Here is a 17,787-nt window from a genome sequence, read left to right on the forward strand (position 1 = left end):
AGTGGGGAGGCCGTGAGGGACATGCCGAGCAGCGAGGGGGGGAGTTGGGCAGTGGGCCCGCCTCGCCGCCGCCTCAGGCAGCCTGCGGAGTACCAGGGTAGCGCGCTGGGGCTGCGTTTGGTGGTGTGCTGCCTCCTGCTCAGCGCCGCCGGCTCCATCCCGGCTCTGAGGGAGCCAGGTAGCGGTTCTCGGCCTGGTTTTATACCCATGCTAAAGCCAGAGCGAGAAAAATTTACCAGAAGTTTGCCAGTGGTTTCTGCCTGCGTGGAGGGACGGACGCGTGTTCTGGGGCATCGGCCCCGGATGGTGGGAGCGGGGCTGCGGGTCTCGGCCGGTGGAAGTCGACCCCTGAGCTCCTCGTAGTTTTGGCCATTTGGAAGAGCTGAGGTTTTAGCGGAGGCTGAGTTTGCAAATGTCACGTTGTCGCCCATATATATCTGTGTATATTCACATATACGTGTGTTTATACGTACATCCGATTATGAAAAATTGCTATTGAGTAAACACAGCTTTTAAAGCTGGCCTAAATATAATAGGAAGCCTTTCCTTTAGGTGAAAATACTGTAAAAATCTTTCTTGAAAGGTTGGTATTATTTTCAGAGAAAATCAGATAAGAAAAAAGAGGGAAGATTGTCAGCAACATTTTGTTTGGGGAAGGAATTAGGTTTTTGACATACAACTTATTTTTTAACTGGTTAAATTTTACCAAGAGTTAATTGTTCTGTTTTTCAGGAAGAAGCTCATCATAAAACAAACCTCAGCATAATTGCAGACAAAACATCTAGAGCACACCACCCTTTAGTTATATAACTAAAAAAAATATTTTCTGCTCCTACCTTATTTTAGTGTGACTCGAATAATCTTTTTGTTAGAGTACACATAATGACATTGGATTTCTTCCTGCTGTAGGAATCTAAAAGAGAAAAGGGAGCAATGGTCTAGACAGGCAGTATTTGTAAAGTTGTATTATAGCTACAAGTAATGCTTCAGGTTACTGGCTCTGAAAAGGTACCAAGAGAAAACAGCAACAGGAGAGTGATTTTGGAGTTTTTAATGGGACAGAACATATACCCAGCTGTAGTGCATGGAGGGCCTAGCTCCTTTCTAGTTGACAACCATGGAAGCATCATTGTGTGGGAATGACTGTCAGGTGTTGAGCAGGCAGATTTACAGGCAGAGATGTCTTGAGCGTTTAGTGAAGGTTTTGGTTTGGAGCTTACAATACATTCTTGAAAATTGCTTCAGCTCTTCCTGTCATGTTAGTTACATAATTTGTGTTCACAGCAATGGGGCTGCTGCTGTTGGGATGTGACCACTGTGTGTGTTCGGATGCGGTTCATCCCTCAAGCGAGTTTGTTTTTGCGCTCCCTGATCAGCTGAGAGGCAAGGTGGGACTTGTGGCTGGAAACTTCCATTTCAGGTGTGAACCAAGACTCGGCAACGTTCGTGTTGGTGTCAAGAATTTTCATGAGTATTTTGCAATACCAGTAGAAAAGAAATTCAAATGAATTTAGTTAAGAATATGTTAAAAAGTTATCTGTCCCCTTATTGCACTGGAGGTTACAGACACAGGAGGTTCAATGTTAGCTACTTTGCTGCTTCAGCCTGCAGACCAGTACTGTGGTACATGGTGATGTGCCATTAATGTGCTAGATTGAGTTCTAGTTCAGGTGTATAACGTGGCTGCAGGTGGTGTTCAGTAGATCAGCAGATAGCTGGGGAGAACAGTTTAAGCTGCTGCAGCTAAGCCCAAGGAAGCTTATTTTTTCAAGGCTAGAGATCTTTTTTAATGGTTATGGTTCTGGAAATACTGTGCTGTTTTCATGCCATTTTCTTGGGAGCTTTAAAAGTATGGTGCTTGAAAGGCAAGGTTTACCAGTACTTGGTCCTACCTTGATTCTTCTGCTGTGTTTTTGAAGGAGTTGTGGCATTAGGCTTACCTGTGTGTAAAGCTCCTAAAACCGTTAGCAGGACTTCAAGCCTGCGTCCAGTTTCTATGAGAAGACCCAAGCCATTAGAAATGTAGGAATAGATATTTAAATGAAAACAGAAATTTTACAAAATCATTCACAAGGTAAAATATTTTACAGAAATTAGCATTTTTGCTCAGTATTAAAAATCAGATTAGCAGCACTTAAGGATGTGATAAAGACCTGCACTGGAGCAGAAGGGAAGAAATTAGATGATGTAAAAGTCAGTTGAGTTGGTAAAGTTACTAAAGGAAATCTAGCAGTAGCAAGCTGCATCTTTATCCATTAATATGCAGTAGTCAAGGTGGCAGTGTTCCTATTTACAGCCTTGTTTTTGAAAGAATAATTTTTCTTTTAGCATGTGTGCTTCCCATTGTACTGTCTTTTAGAGCTTAATCTCGATAGAAGGAGACTTATTTTAATGGCATCCATTTGACAGTTGAGAGATTGAACCCTGTACTGTGTATCAGGGCAGCCCACACTTCAGTGTATTTTTGAAGATACTTTAGAAACTGATTCTTGTTGGAGTCGTTAGGGTGGAAGGCGAGGTATGGATAAATTCACCGGGAAAAAATACTGCACTTGTTGTTTGTTCTGCTGGGTTAGAAAAGCATGAGCACTTTTATTGGGCATTTCTCCTGCATGTGCCGGCCCAGCTAGATGCTGACTGAAGGCTGGCTGATTGCCGGAAGGCCCCAGCGCTGCCAGTGCTTCGTTTGTTTCCTGCTATGCATTTGGCCTAAAATTGCCTTCCTATTTTTCCTGTCTCTTGCAGTTATTTTTAATATAAATACTACCTTTGATATTTAAGGAAAGCACTGTGGCTTCCTTGAATGGGTGTAAACTGTCTGAGTGCTTGAGGAGGCAGGAAGGAGGAGATCCGGTTGGATCACTGCTCTGGGATTTGGAACCTGTTGGCTGCGGTCACACCTGTGTCCCAGGCCTCCTGTGGACAGCTCTGCCTGTCCCCTGTAATGTGAGGTGCTTGTCTTTTTCTTGACAGTTCTGACGTATGTGAAGTTGGATGAGCGGTACTGTAGAAATGCGAGTTTTCCACGAAGAGTGAAATGGGCGGGTTTTTGTAATGTGTCCAGGAGGTAAACAAACGGCAGTCTGGAATCACTGCTGTTTGTTTAACAGCTGGCTTAAAATTATACATCTTAAAAAAAAAATTGCAAATATTTCACCTTCAAATATTTTGGGAAATGAAGGCATGGTGTTTGGTGGTGCAAATACTTAACTGCAAAGAGTTTGAAGTGGCTGGTTAGAAACCCATGAAAATACACAGCGCTGTAGATACGCTACACGCTTTACGAAGAGTTTAGCCAAAACAACTGATTTATAGAAGGGTGTACAAAATTGGTTAATGATTTAGTAGAGACGGGGGAGGAAGAAAACCTGTGAATGTAAATGCTTTTGCATTTTAGCTCAATAGAAAGGCATAGCATAAATGAGTGAAGATTCTGCATTTGTCTGGGAGACAGTGCAGCGTGCTAGAATTTCTTCATCACTCCATGGATGCCTTCTAGCAGTTTGCTTGACAGGTCTTTGAAGAATCTTAAATTTCTCAGCCTTGTCATATTAGCGTACTCAGAAATAATTGAAGATCAACTTGTGTATCTGACTTTTTCAGAAACTTAATGGGTTTTTTTGCTTTAAAATGACTGATGTCTGTATTGAAACAAGTCTTTAGAACACATAAGCTGTATCACATTTGTTTTTATTATTTGAGATAATGGCAGCTTGTGGATTGATGTGATAGCAGTTGCTGTTATTCTGCGTACTGATGCTGTTTGAGGGTGAGCATGTACTGCTAGCTCTGGCTGCATTCTACATTTTCAAAGACTTAATTTGAGGAATTATCAGTGCATGAAATGCTTGCTGTAACAGGTTTTTCCTGACCAGACAGTATGTTTGGTTTGGTGCTATGTTTCTAGAAGTGATCAGTGCTTGCTGTTTCAGCAAAAGATACAAAACCTTTATTACATGTTTACTCTGTGTTGTATACAGAGAGGAGGGATGTTCCTTCCTTGCCTCATGAGCTCTCAGATGGGATCTCTTAAGTTTACTGTTTTCAGTGTCTGATCTGAGGTTCTCTGCATTGTATCATCAATCAGCTATACTGCATGATCTGCCATAATTTATCATAGTTAGCTTTTAAAAGGAACTATTCTTTTTATTATTGCATCTGAGTGTAGTACTTCTTTAGTTCTAACTTTAATCTTCTACTTTCTTTGAGTCTTTTTCTTTGCTTCCTTCAGGGTTATGAGGAACTTTTGAAGCTCAGAGTATTCCTGTTCTAGTGTGTCACTGGCACGGTGAATAATCCTGATGTGCTGTTTCCCAGTACAACATGATGGGAAAGCAGACGCAGGCCTTAATTGAGGCTGTAATTCTGTGTAGGCATTCATCTGCATTTTCAGTGCTCATCCGGACACTGACGTGTCACTCGCTGTTTGTGCTAGTCAGACATCTTGATTCAGGTCTCTGTAGGACTTGGGTTTTGTTCAGCCAGCCAGTGACAGATGCTTCCAAAAAAATAATTGATATGAGATACAATTCATATTTTAAAATGCAAGTGGTATTCTATTTAATGTTTGGTATTGTGCTGGTCTGCACTAACAGTAAGTGAAAACTGTCCTTTTACATAGCAGATTGAAACTGTTGATGCTTTCTGTTTTCTCAAGTGGATTTTGCAACTCGATGTGCATCATTCTCATAGCAGCCATGAGTCAGATCTGTGTGATCTGTGCTAGTCAATTGTGTTAAATGCTTTCAAGATTCGATCACAAATTGGTGTTTTCCCAAAGGAATCTCGTTGGATTGGATAACACAGTTTAACTTGTTATTTTCAAGTAGCTGTAGAACTGGTTTTGCTGAGCCTTGTTTATTTTATTTGTGTTTCATTTTGTACCTTTGAAGTTTCTTCGAGATTACTTCTGTCATATCCAAAGGCAGATTTTGAGTTTCCTGTAGAACCAATACTCTTCAATCTGGAAGTTCACCTGCAATGAAAATCTTGAATTGTTTGGTACATGTAGGTCTAAAAATACTTAGCTTTGTGTAAAGAAACATTGGGTTGCTTTAGCTAATTGTAGTGATTCTTTGGACACAATTGTAAGTCTCAGGAAGCTGTCTTGTCTGCATTACGCTAAAGAGAATAAAATAGTTAACATCCCACCAATGAAAGGATTTGTCTGGAGTTCTGAAGGGTTGATCTTCAGATTCTGCTTAACCGTGAAGTGACAGCCAGATACTTGCCAAGTTCCTCCACTGATTGTGGAACTTGGTAGATTGAAGGGATGCTGCTGTCTCATGCTTGTTGTGGATAGATACGATACCAACTTAGCTAGCAGAAATCTTCAGAAAAAGTAGCTTGGAAATCTCAGTTATTAGCCTTTGTGTTGCAAAAATGAAAGGCGTTGCTTTAGATTAAAAGGCATCTGCATGTTTTTGTGCATGGAGCAGCCTTGTGAAGGAGATGAAGCATCCTACATCAGCAAAGTCACCTTAGAGTTTAGATTGGCTTTTAGTTAACTGTGATACTTTAAGAACGTAGAATCACTCTGTAGTGCTACGTTAACCAGCACGTTTCATAGTCAGCCTCTCTTTAAGACAAATGCTTTGCACTTTCCTTACTTTATTTTTTTTTTCCTTTCAGGTGTACATCATTCAGGTCAGTGTTGGCAATCATCAGTGGACAGTCAAACATCGTTATAGTGACTTCCACGACCTGCATGAGAAGGTAAAGATATTAAAACTGTGGCCCTGGTCTTTTATTGTATGGTTTGCGAGTTCTGTTGTATGGGACACAAGTTCTTTCCTCAATAAAGAGTGAGAATATCTCCCAGATACCATCTGAACTGCAAACTGAATTTCTGTGTGAATGATATTACTTGCCCCTGTTACACTCCTCTCTTGAACTGAGGGAGGTTGGCTTGGACAACTTTAGCCTTGGACCAAAACTTGTATCAGAGTGGAGTTTGGGCTACAGTCATTAAACTTTTTGCCAGGAGATGTTGATGGTCAGATGATTTGGTATGCAAAAGGTAGACTCTTCTGGGAGGGGTGGATGATAAAACTGTCCTTGGACAGCATAGGGTAGTTATTAAGCAGTGTTGACAAACAACAGAAAGTGAAAATGAGGGAGAGTACGCTGTATTCACAGCTGGGCTGCTTTCCTGGAAATGCACCAGTTATTCTGTTTTATCACCTTAGTTCCGTTCTGCCCTGTGGTAATGTGAGCAGTTCTCTCAGAATGCACCATTATCGAACTTTCATTTTATGATAAAATGTTATTTCTGAAAATACCTAATACTTTGCAGTCAATAGCTAAATTTACTGAAGTAATTGTATTTTTGGATCTTAGCAGGATGAGGCAACGTGCTCTTAATGTGTTCCATTACATCTTTTGTGCAAGTGCAGATGGTGTTGGGAGTACAAGTTGGGAAGTAACCGGTCTTTGTCTTTCAGCTTGTTTCAGAAAAGAAAATAGATAAAAATCTGTTACCTCCTAAGAAGATCATTGGAAAAAATTCCAAAAGCCTGGTGGAGAAAAGACAAAAGGAATTGGAAGTCTACCTGCAAACCCTGCTCGTCAAGTTCCCTGTTACTGCTCCAAAAGTTTTGTCACACTTCCTACACTTTCATTTATACGTAAGTTATGATTTTAGCATAAGGTTGAAGGCCTGCGTGTCTTTCCCTGGTTCTGTGACCTGGGAGAGAATTGTATGGAATCTTCACAAAATAACCGAAGCTGCCATTTTTCAGTATTTTGCACAGTATAACAAAGCAAGCATATTTTTAAGATTTTTTTAACACCACTTTTTATTTCAGAAGACGCTGAGCTGGCAAGTAGTGTGGGTAGGGACTCTAAGAGGAGAAAATATATGCTGGTAGGATAGCTGGAAGCTGTGAATAAATCTGAAGCAGAGTTGATTTAGGCTGAAGTCAATAGTGCGGGCTGTCTGAAGCAGCATTGCATAATTGATCTACACACATACCTACATAGTGGTTAATGGTTAGAGCTGCGGTTCACAGGGAAACAGTTTCCAGTAGCCCAAATGAAGAAAAATGGTGCTTCTCCATGAGGAGCACACTGATAGAGTTGTATCTGGAGAAATAGCTTCAGCCAGCAGACAGAACATTACGGTAAGGGATGCTTGAAGTAAGAAGCAATGGCTTGCTTTCGTGTTCACATTGCAGTTTGTTTGTTGATCTCTTGTGTATGATTAGGATTTTTGCAGTACTGCCATCATCTTGAAAGAGGGAGGGTGAACTTTATAAAGAGGAAAATGCTCTGGAGAACTCAAAGGAAAGGAGGAGCAGTAATTGCTTTGGGGTGGGATGTGCTGAGATGGCCCTTCATGGTTTCATATAAAGGCTTCAGAAATGAGTCACAAGTGGTCCATTAAGTGTGCTAATTAAGCTTTAGCAACAACAAGAAACATATTTTAGTTATGTTACCTGAACATGATTATCCTGGTGAGACTTTAGGGTTTGACTTGGTTAACCAGTAGAAGATTTTTCTTCATAGTGTTGTTATTGCCCTGCAGATTTGAGAGGGAAGAAATGGTTTGTCACAGTCAAGCCCCCTAAAATGGATCAGAGGTTTTAAATGTATTAAAAATGTGCCTGATATTATAGGAACAATTCTGTTCAGATGGAGTAAATGTCATGATGACCAGGAAGGTGCCTATTTTTTCTGTTCTCTGGGTAGTCTGTATCTTGAATGGTATCTGTTTCATTAATGTTTCTGTGCTGTCACTTCAGCGACGGTTTTTATGCAGGGAGAAATTTTTAGTCCCTCTCTTGGTTTTCAGTTAAAGTATTTCTTTTCATCTTTCTGTAGTGTTCATCCTTTTTACTTTTCCAAAGAACTAGAATTATTTTGTTTTGAATGCTTTTCTGTTTCTCTATTGCACTTGTCTATTAAGAGGAAAGTTGCGACTTAATCTGTATTTCTTTGCTTTAGAGGAGACTGGCTTGAGGAATAAACTCAATTGGTTTTGCTTGGGACTTTGGAGTACTTTTAAATATTTACCAGAAATAAGTTAGCTATTCAGAAAAAGCTAAATGTTTACCACAGCAGCTCTACTGGCAAATTACCTACCTGCAGAACTTTGATCTTCTAAAATACGTGTTTTACCAGACAGCCCATTTGCATGCTTGAGGCATTATGATCCCTGATACTGCCTCATTTGTTTCTATGGGAAGGCTGCAATATGTTTTGTCTATTCTTGTAGTATTTCCAGTAGGGATTATTTCATTGTATTTCCCAGGTTAATAGAACTAAATGGAGTAGAAATACCTGCCATAAAATACATTAGAACCCCTTCAAAGCCTTTACATGTCACAGGGAAAAGCCAGATACAGCTTAGCAAAGAAGAGCAGTTGTGTGTGACAGCAATGTAGAACATTACTGTTAATTTGACATCGACTGGGATGTCTGCAGTGATATGGGGATGCTCCTTTTGTTGTACTGTCTTATACTTTGTCATCTTAGAAATTTGGTTTGTTAACTTACAGATAGAAGCTTTTGCAAGGAAAGAATTGGGTACCCATGAACTGCCATTCAGAGACACCTGCAAACAATGGACTTCTGTGCGTTTGCATACAAGTAGTTAGAGCAAAGACAGAGGTCTCTTGTAGATCAGACAGAGAAATAGAATTGCTTTTTTTTTTTGCCTGCTAGTCACTGAATAGTCCAAGTCATAATCTTGGTTCTATTATAAGTGTAGAAAAAAATTTCTGCTCTGTCTCAGATGATGAAAGGGATACAGAATATGGTTTTCAATTCAGTTTGTGCATGCCAGATGAGTGTAATTGGCTTATTCAGATGAGAATCAGAATTGTTGAATTTTGTTTGGAACGCAGCATCTAGCTTGTTCTCAAAACTGTGGTGTGGAGGCTTTGTTAGCCCTCAGTGAGTGGGGTTTCAGTTATAGTAAGAATGTGATTTTCTGAAATGCCTCATCAAACGAGCTGAACTGTCTGCTGCAGGTGTCTCTGGATTTATTCCCTTGTTATGAATCACGAGGGATTTGTCAGCAAAGTAAACTCATCAAATATTCATTTTGTGATGATCCACAGTATGTTTATCCTTCACAGCTACCTTAAAATGAGATGCGTGTGTCTAGGGGAAGCGTCACTATCACAGATAGTTTTATTTTGGTTTTTTGTGGGCCTTTGCGAGAGAACTGTTGGAAATGTTCAGAGCTATTTCTGGACTGCCACAGAGCCTTTGCTTTTTGTGGAGAGAAATGTGCCCAGTTGGCAGATACTTGTACTGATCTTTGTGCACCTTCAGATTTAGAAATAACAAATCCCTGCACTGAGAGTTTCCAGCCTTTTTCTTTCCTTCTGGAGCTGGCAGTGCCTGGAATGGAGGTTGAGTACCTGGGTAGATCCAGGAAGGTGGAGAAGATGGGGGAAAAAGAGGCTTTTGAATTACTTTGCAGGAAGCATAATAGAGTTGAAGTCCAGAAGACTCATCTGCCAGACCTGGCACCATCAGACCACCATTTGTTTTGTTCTTTACGAAACGCCTTGAATGCTAAAACCTTCACTGCTGATGAGGATATCAAAGCGTTCTTGGAAATGTTTTTTGCCAAAAAAGATAAGAACTTTTTTGAGCGTGGGATCATGAAGTTGCCTGAAAGATGGCAAAATGTGATTGAACAAAATGGCCAATATATTGTTTAATACAGGTCTTTTCTCCCATGAAAAAATTGACCTTTGCATACCCAGAAAAATGCAATTACATTTTGACCAACCAAATAGTTATTCTAGTTACTGTTGCTCTTTTCTAATACATGCAGGATGTGATTATTTAAGCATAGTTCAGTATCTTCCGTCTTGGGAATGAAAATCATATGAAATTAAATAATTTCAGGTCATTTCTATGAAGTACTTTTAAGTTACAAAGAAATCCATAAGACACAAACACACTTGATTTCTGTTTAATAAAAAAAAAAGTAAGTCTTGTAGCAAAAAAGGAAGACTTCAGCACAGGTATACATTGAAAAACTGGAACCATAAGTATATAAATAACACTCGATTACAATGGTTTATTCTTTGCAGGAGATAAATGGGATCACTGCTGCGTTAGCTGAAGAGCTCTTCCACAAAGGTAAAGAACTTGCAAGAATTTAACTGGGAGTGGCTTGCTGTATGTAAATGCATTCACATACGTGTGATATTTAATCTCCAGACAGTAAGAGATCAATAAGGAAGTTTGGTTTGTATCAGTGAATCCTGATATAGTGTGTGTTAAATGCAAGAGACCACTTTGCATATCTAGACTAATACTGTTCCTCCAGAATCCAGGAAACATGAGACCTGGTCAGTTAATTAAAGGATGTGCTTTTCTGAGGCTGGTAGATGAAAATGTAATGCACTTACTGTAACTGCAACAGCTCCAACTGGTCCACTGACAACAGGAGCCATGTGAAATGATTAACCCACTCTGATTTTTTTTTTTGAAGGACATGCTAGGTTCTACTGTATAGTTCCAGCTGGCTGAGGTGATAGGTAATGCATGTTTGAGCGTGCTGCTTCAGATTGTTCTAGCACAAAATCAACTTTAGGTGATGCAATTTCAAAATCTTTCCTGGCTTTATAGTGCCTGCAGTCTCACTGAGACCAGAATCATTGATGTCTAACTGCTGTAAATTAGTGTAGCCTTCCAGTAATGTGCAACTGGACTCTTGGACTTGCTCCCACTGAAATCAAAGGGAATCTTACTCCTCAGAGCACTTCTGAGAACTCTGCTTATCATGAAAGCTGTTGCTCTCTTGTTCATGAAGTCAAACTGATGTCCCTAAAAGGAGAATTATATTCCACATGTGTGTGTTCTGACTGTTGTAGTCCACATTAACTGTTGTGGTGCCTTCAGAGAGGCTTTTGGGTGCTGTTTCTACTGTTCCTAGAATGAAATGTGATTGTAAAAATATAATCAGATAATGTGTTTCCTCTTCTGGGAGTTTGCATTGGTATTAGCGTGGTGAAAGTCCTCATACTTTTCCAGAAAACATATTTGCTACAATTCTGCATGTAGGCAGCACAGCAAAAGGTACAAGGTCTGTTCTTCAGATGGCAGGCACTACTTTTTCTGACTAGAGCAAGTCCTAACTGCTGTAGTACTTAGGAATATCTGGGAAAATGTTTAGTTACTTACATTATATAAATGGACTTCATCTGATTCCAATCCTGTTAAGATTGACAGAAGTTTGCTATTAAGTGAAGTTTGCATTAGAAGCTTCAGGCTTGTATGAGTGCCCATTTGAACCCCTAGATTATTCTGGTGTTAAAAACCTTAATTCAGCTGTTTTGGTTTAAAGTAGGAAAAAGGACATTGTTTTTTTTACCTCAATTGTGAGCTTAGAGTATAAATGAACAACATCTAATTTCTAACATTAGGTCTTCTATGTACCATTTACTCTTCTGTAACCGTTACAGTGCTGCGTTTGATACCATCGTGTTCTGTTTTTCAGGAGAGCAGCTGTTAATGGCTGGAGAAGTCTTCTCCATCAGACCCTTGCAGTTATATGCTGTCACTCAGCAGTTGCTGCAGGGGAAGCCTACATGTGCAAATGGAGATGCCAAAACAGATCTAGGTCATATTCTAGATTTCACTTGTAGACTCAAGTATTTAAAGGTGAGCTGTGCTTGCACAAATACTGAAGATGATGTTTCTACCAGACTGACATGATTCTTAGCATACTTTTGGGAATCTAGTTTGAATGCACAAGAACTTTACCATTAGTAAACACCTGCAGGCATTTAGAAGTCAGTGTTAAACAGATGTTTATTCTCCCAACACTCAATACACACAGTTTTCTAACAAATATGTTGATTCCCCTGTAATATGTGTTCTCTTCAGCGGCGCGCTCTGTAGAGATGCAGCCACAGAATCTTACTGAGTGCTAGTAGGAATGAGGAGATAGAGAAATATTATTCTCTTTAACTCTGCATTCTTTGCAGACACTGTGTGTAGGCCAATTTATATGTATATATATGCACGCATGCATGTATATATAAATCTTGTCCCCTTTCTCACCTTTGACTGTATCTGAAAGTTTTAAAGTAATACAAATTAACAAAAACCTTGCTTTGATAGATGAGGTGACCCTGTATTTCTAGCTAAAATACCATTTCAAAATAAATGTAAAATGGTCTCAAGCTAGATAACTTTTGTCTGGAACACATTAACTTAATTATATTCACAGCAAACATAAGCGGAACCACTTGTCTTTTACGCTGCTGACATGCTCTGAGGCCAGAATCCAGTGACCGTGTGGAAATGTTAGATGCATTTTTCAGATGTGTACCAATGTGTGATGTCTCCTCAAACTCATCTTGTCAGTGCCTTGAGTTTCATCCTCTGTGGTGGAATTGAAGACAGTTCTGTCTTGGAGGATCCAGGTGTTTCAAGGAAGTTGTTTTTAGTGAATGCAGCTCTGGCTTGTTTGGCTGAGAACAGTGAAGTCTTGGTCAGCGTTGCCTATGGTATCTTTTTGGCATGCCACATGTGCTACAAAATTCAAGCACAAGGTGGCAGTTCAGCTTCAGTGCTTCAAGTTCAGTGCACTTAGCTGATGTAACTAACTTTTTTTTTTCCTGAAGAGTTAATCTGCAAGTTTCATGAATCATTCTGTACTTGAAAAGTTGGTTGGAATTTTGGCTCTCTTTCCAAGCTACTGTACTTGTGCTGTTGCCTGTGTAGGACTAGCTGAAATGCAGACAAGTTGGATTATATGCACTAATTCTGTTCTTGAATGTCGATTGCTAGGTCACTGGAACAGGAGGACCTTTTGGAACCAGTAACATTCAGGAGCATCTCTTGCCTTTTGATCTGTCAATTTTCAAATCGCTTCATCAAATAGAGGTATGACTGAGATACTGCTCACAATTTTATAGAGGCTCCATGAATGCCAGGTCTGCTGCATATCTCTCAGAAATGGTAACTGCATGCTTTGATTTAGTGCTAGAATTGGAGAGTGCAGTGTTTAGGGCTGTTTCATTTGTTAAGCAATGTGTTTTTTTCACAATGTACAGAAACTGAAACAGGGTGGATTTCCATTGCCTTGAAGATGTAACATATGGGATTTCTTACTGCTAAGTACTTTTCACTTGGAAAGCACCAAATACTTGTGAAAATGTCCTGGCATTAAATTTGCCTGTGAAAGTACGATTGAGTAGAGTGCTTATTGCTTGATAATTTGCAGAATTTTTTCATTGGTCTGTTTTCAAAGTGAATGACAGGGTTTCTAGTAGAACTCGTTCAATGAGTATTTTATGTAATACTTTCCTGACTGCTTCAGATCTTTCCAGATTTTGTCATGAAGTCTGTACTGTGTCCACTTCTGGTGGATGCTGTACTTTTTCTAGTACATGAACACTATTGTCTCATTGATATGAGAGACTGAGTTGGTTAAGAACTGAAGTGGATTCTGAAGTCAATGATTTATTGACATTTTAATGTGGGAAAGAAACTGGCTGAAGAGTGAGAGAGTTTTACATAGTGCAGAATAGTATCAGTTTTCCCCTTTCCTATGTGTATGGATCGTTTTAGGTGTAGCTTTGCTTAATGTGGGGGGAAAAAAGAAGGGGTTGATCTTAAACTTTTGGAATTGTATGTTAATGGAAAGTTTTGGATTGACTGGCACCAGACTGACATCTTCATCTGGCAGCAAACACTGTCCAAAACTTAACAGCGGTGATCTGCAAAGGATTTTTTCAAGGGTGTCAGGAGCTCTCTGTGGTTTCTCTGATACATCAGCAGGTGTGCCAGTTGTTGTGGTTGTACAGTATGTGTAACTGTTCACAGAGAAGGACCTGGCTCTGGCAGACCTTTGGTGGCATTGCTCCAAATTGAGCTACAGAAAAAACACTTTGTAATCTTACGCTTACTACTGAGCTAATTACACAGACTGTTAAATGCTTTGCTCAGTATCCTCACTTCCTAGACATTTCTTTTTTCTTATTTACAGTAAAGAACATAGCATACCTAGATAAATGTGTCTGCAGGTAGAGCCATAGCTTGAAATACCTCTCTTTTGGTGAAATACTGCACCCTATTAAACTGCCTGGGTAGTTTCACCTTGAAGAATACATGGGACAGGCAGAGAGTCAGTGAAGAAGTTTTGTTCAAGTGCATGCTTGAATTTCACTTTCCTGTAGTCATGTGTCTGATTTCTTGCTTTAGCTTTACCGAATGTAGGTATTTAAAATTGTTAAGGGAGTGCTGTAAGTACTTTCTGAATTGGTAACAAATCTGCTGTTGAAGCTTTTAGCTGCCTCTTCCATGTCTCATTTGTCTGTTTTAATATTTCTGACTTTGTAACATACTTTTTTTTTTAAATAGATCAATCATTGTGGGGGAAAGCTTATCAAAGGGCTGACGTCATCAAAACATGCTCTGGCCACAATGAGTGTTCGATTTTCGGCAACATCAATGAAGGTAAGAGAGAGCTCTTACTTCCAGCGAGTGTTCAAAAGCTATGGAAAAATAATGTGCACATTATGGAAGTATCCATTTGGAGTCCACGTGCTTTTTGTACTGCCTGTTGCAGGTTCTGCTTTTAAAACCGTGGAACTGAAAGGGCATGCTAACCTTTCAGAAGCTCAACTTTAAATGGAGAAAGTATTTATATGTGTCCCTTCACAGGGATATTTCTGATGCTTTTACTGAAATGTGTGTTTCTGTTATTGACACAGAACTGAATGGATGTGTCTTACTCTTTTCTATAGATGAGGGATATCCATAGCATAATTTTCTGTTGTTGTTCCACATTCCCCAGTTTGGATCAGCTGCTGGTGTTGGAACTCCGTCCCCATAGATCTAAAATAATTCTGACCCAGTCAGTTCACATTTTAAGACTTAAAATTTCAATCTAGATGATTATAATAAAGCTTAGAAATCTTCCTTACTTGCATAAGATTGATCAGATTGTTTTCAAAGCTATTTGCTGTCACTGAAGATGTAAGTATAATATTATAGTGTGCTTGTCTTAAATAGGAAATCCTAGTGCCTGAGGCCTCTGAGTTTGATCAGTGGGAACCTGAAGATGCAACTTCAAGTTGTCCAGTGACAGCAGTTATTCCAACTTGGAGAACTTTAACAACGTTGGATATGAGTCATAATAGCATCTCTCAAATTGATGATTCAGTGGTAAGAAAAACCTTTTCATTTGTAAAATAAAATAAAACATGACTGATCTGTTGCACATCACACAGCAGGGATTTTGCATTTGTTTTATGTGTTTTCCTGGAAGATTTTCAGTTGCACTTTTTTGTTTATTAGCTACCTGAGTTAATGCTTAGGAGACTTTTTTCTTTTACTACTTAGGTATTTTCTTGGCTAAAGGAGAAATGTTTGTCATTCTGTGCTCTGTAAGCAACATTTCCATGAATATTGACTTTTTGAAACACGCTTTTACTATTCACAATGGCTTTAAGCCACTTAGAAAAGGGTTTTTTTAAGAAAAAGAATAAGACACCTCTTGGGCTCAGCTTTGGAGCATTATCAAGGCTGAAGCTTCCTGCATATATAAAAACCTGTGGCTTGATGGCAGTCTTCATGACATCAAAACAGTATGAAGAGCATGGAAACAAAAGTTGGAGTATTTTACCAGTACCTTAGAATTATATTTTGCAAATCAGTGTAAAAATTTAGCATTAACCACAAGATTGTGTCAAACAACATAAATTTTACTTGGAACTATCCTTGTGAAGCAGGAAATAGTTATGTCTGTAGCTCAACTAGAGATCATGGACTTGGAGTGCAGTTTTCTTGTCCAGGATTTTTTGTGATGTAGACATAGGGTTCTTTGTGTCAGAGTCTGGGCCTTAGCTACAAGGCAAATCATTGGTGAGGTTATAACCAAAATACATTGGCATCAAAATTCAGCATAAAATTCAGGGTTTGAATCATCCAAAAATGAAAGGCTTTCTGGGTTAAAGTGCATTTTCAAGAGGTTTTTGTGACCTTGTAATGCTTGGCTACTAAAATAAAACAGGGAAACAAAGTATTGAACTTACTCTGGTTTTTGATACTGTCATCTTTATCCAGGTTTCCATGTGACATAAATATGCTTGTTTGGAAACGCCTGTTAATGCTTTGGATCTATAGTTAATGGTACAAAATTGGGGGCAGCTTATTTGTGAGAAACCAGCTTTCAAATTAACCATGTTCCTCAGAGTAACCTGGTTTTCATAAGGACAAGATTCAACTCTTGTTGCACTAGATCATAGGGAATTTCTTTTAATACCAAAAGCTGAGAAGAGAGACTGTGCATTGGTTGATACTTTTCCTGTGCATTGATGAGCTGATAATGAAGTATAGCCCAGCTTATAAATACTAAAATGCATTTAACACGTGCAGTTTTTTTCCTCCTTTTCTAGAAATTAATTCCAAAGATTGAATTCCTGGATCTGAGTCACAATGGGGTGTCTCTGGTAGAAAATTTACAGGTAAGTGAAGCGTGTGGAGGATGTTTGTGGGGTTGTTTTGTTTGTTTTCATTTGAGGTTTTTTGTGGTTTTGTTTGATGTTGGGTTTTTTTTCCCTAAGACTGCCCCAAACCTTAGAACACAGGTTTTCTCCCATCAGAATTTTGCTGCTCATCTTTCTCATGGAGAGTAGTTTAAGCCCAAATAGCTTATCCTCCATAAAGTCAAGTACTCTTTTGGCGATGCATTTCTTACTTGCTCCGGATATTTTCATTTCTTTGCCAATATTGACATATAACGTTTAGTTCTTTACTAAATTAATTCACTGTCAGCTCTGTCTGTGTTGGTAAAAATGCAGTTGAGGAGGCTTGAACCTGTCTAACGCACAACTTCATGTTACCTTTTTCATACTAGACAGTGTCCAGCATGAAAGCGCTTGCACTAAAAAGTCAGTCAAATAGGATGGTTTTTATATGATTTAATTTTAGTGAATTGGTGTATGACACATTTTCTGGGCTTTTGTAGCATCTTTACAACCTTGTTCACCTGGACTTATCCTACAACAAGCTTACATCGCTAGAAGGTGTTCACACAAAACTGGGAAACATCAAAACTCTGAATTTAGCAGGAAATCAGCTGGAAAGGCTGTGTGGTCTTAACAAACTGTACTCATTGGTCAACTTGGATCTGAGCAACAACAAAATAGATCAGGTAACTGTTGATTCTCAGTGTGAAGTTGAACTGAGCTTTACATCACAAGTAATTTAGTGGGTGAAACTGCAAATAAAAAAAGAAGCTGTAGTAATTTTTCCTAATAAATTTATGCAAGAAATGCTCAGTCTGTATGCTCGTTTTCATTTAGCCAATCTGTATTCTTCCATTTATTCAAAAACTTTCAGATTGATGAAGTAAAAAATATAGGAAACCTACCGTGCTTGGAAAAAGTGGTCTTATCCAGCAATCCACTGAGCATCATCCCCGATTACCGGACCAAAGTACTTGCCCAGTTTGGGGACAGGGCCTCAGAGGTAAGCCATGGTGCACTTCTTCCTTTGAAGCTGGCATCTGAAAAAAATCTTTTCTTCTTTTTTAAATCCTGGTGAGGAAAGTAGTGTGGATGTTCTGAAAACCTGATGAGTGTTTAGTGTGCATTGGAGAAGGTCTTTATGTAATGACATCACGTTAACATGATTCGACTGTGCTTCTGAATCTGAATGAAAGTTTACTCTTGGGTCACACAGTTGTGTTAGGCTTACCAAGCATTTTTCTTGGTTTACGTTAAGTTCGTATCATGATAGAGCAAAGTCTAATGTGATAATTGTTTTTGTGTAATGGTTAAAGATGCACATAGCTTGTATTAGGCT

At 39.1% G+C, this 17,787-nt stretch overlaps 1 protein-coding gene across 1 annotated transcript in view; it reads left to right on the top strand.

Moving 5' to 3' along the window:
- The first annotated feature begins 1,286 nt into the window (after window positions 1-1,286).
- NISCH (nischarin) overlaps window positions 1,287-17,787 on the top strand; it is a 29,518-nt gene continuing 13,017 nt past the window's right edge. The window contains exons 1-11 of the mRNA XM_010181941.1: window positions 1,287-1,388; window positions 5,632-5,715; window positions 6,444-6,626; window positions 10,053-10,101; window positions 11,465-11,628; window positions 12,763-12,858; window positions 14,338-14,433; window positions 14,992-15,144; window positions 16,377-16,445; window positions 16,949-17,134; window positions 17,323-17,451. Of these exons, the coding sequence (XP_010180243.1) occupies window positions 1,287-1,388; window positions 5,632-5,715; window positions 6,444-6,626; window positions 10,053-10,101; window positions 11,465-11,628; window positions 12,763-12,858; window positions 14,338-14,433; window positions 14,992-15,144; window positions 16,377-16,445; window positions 16,949-17,134; window positions 17,323-17,451 (1,311 nt within the window). The remainder of the gene's footprint in view (window positions 1,389-5,631; window positions 5,716-6,443; window positions 6,627-10,052; window positions 10,102-11,464; window positions 11,629-12,762; window positions 12,859-14,337; window positions 14,434-14,991; window positions 15,145-16,376; window positions 16,446-16,948; window positions 17,135-17,322; window positions 17,452-17,787) is intronic.

Source organism: Mesitornis unicolor, unplaced genomic scaffold (genome assembly GCF_000695765.1).
Source record: "Mesitornis unicolor isolate BGI_N332 unplaced genomic scaffold, ASM69576v1 scaffold25263, whole genome shotgun sequence".
Lineage (NCBI taxonomy): Eukaryota > Metazoa > Chordata > Aves > Mesitornithiformes > Mesitornithidae > Mesitornis > Mesitornis unicolor.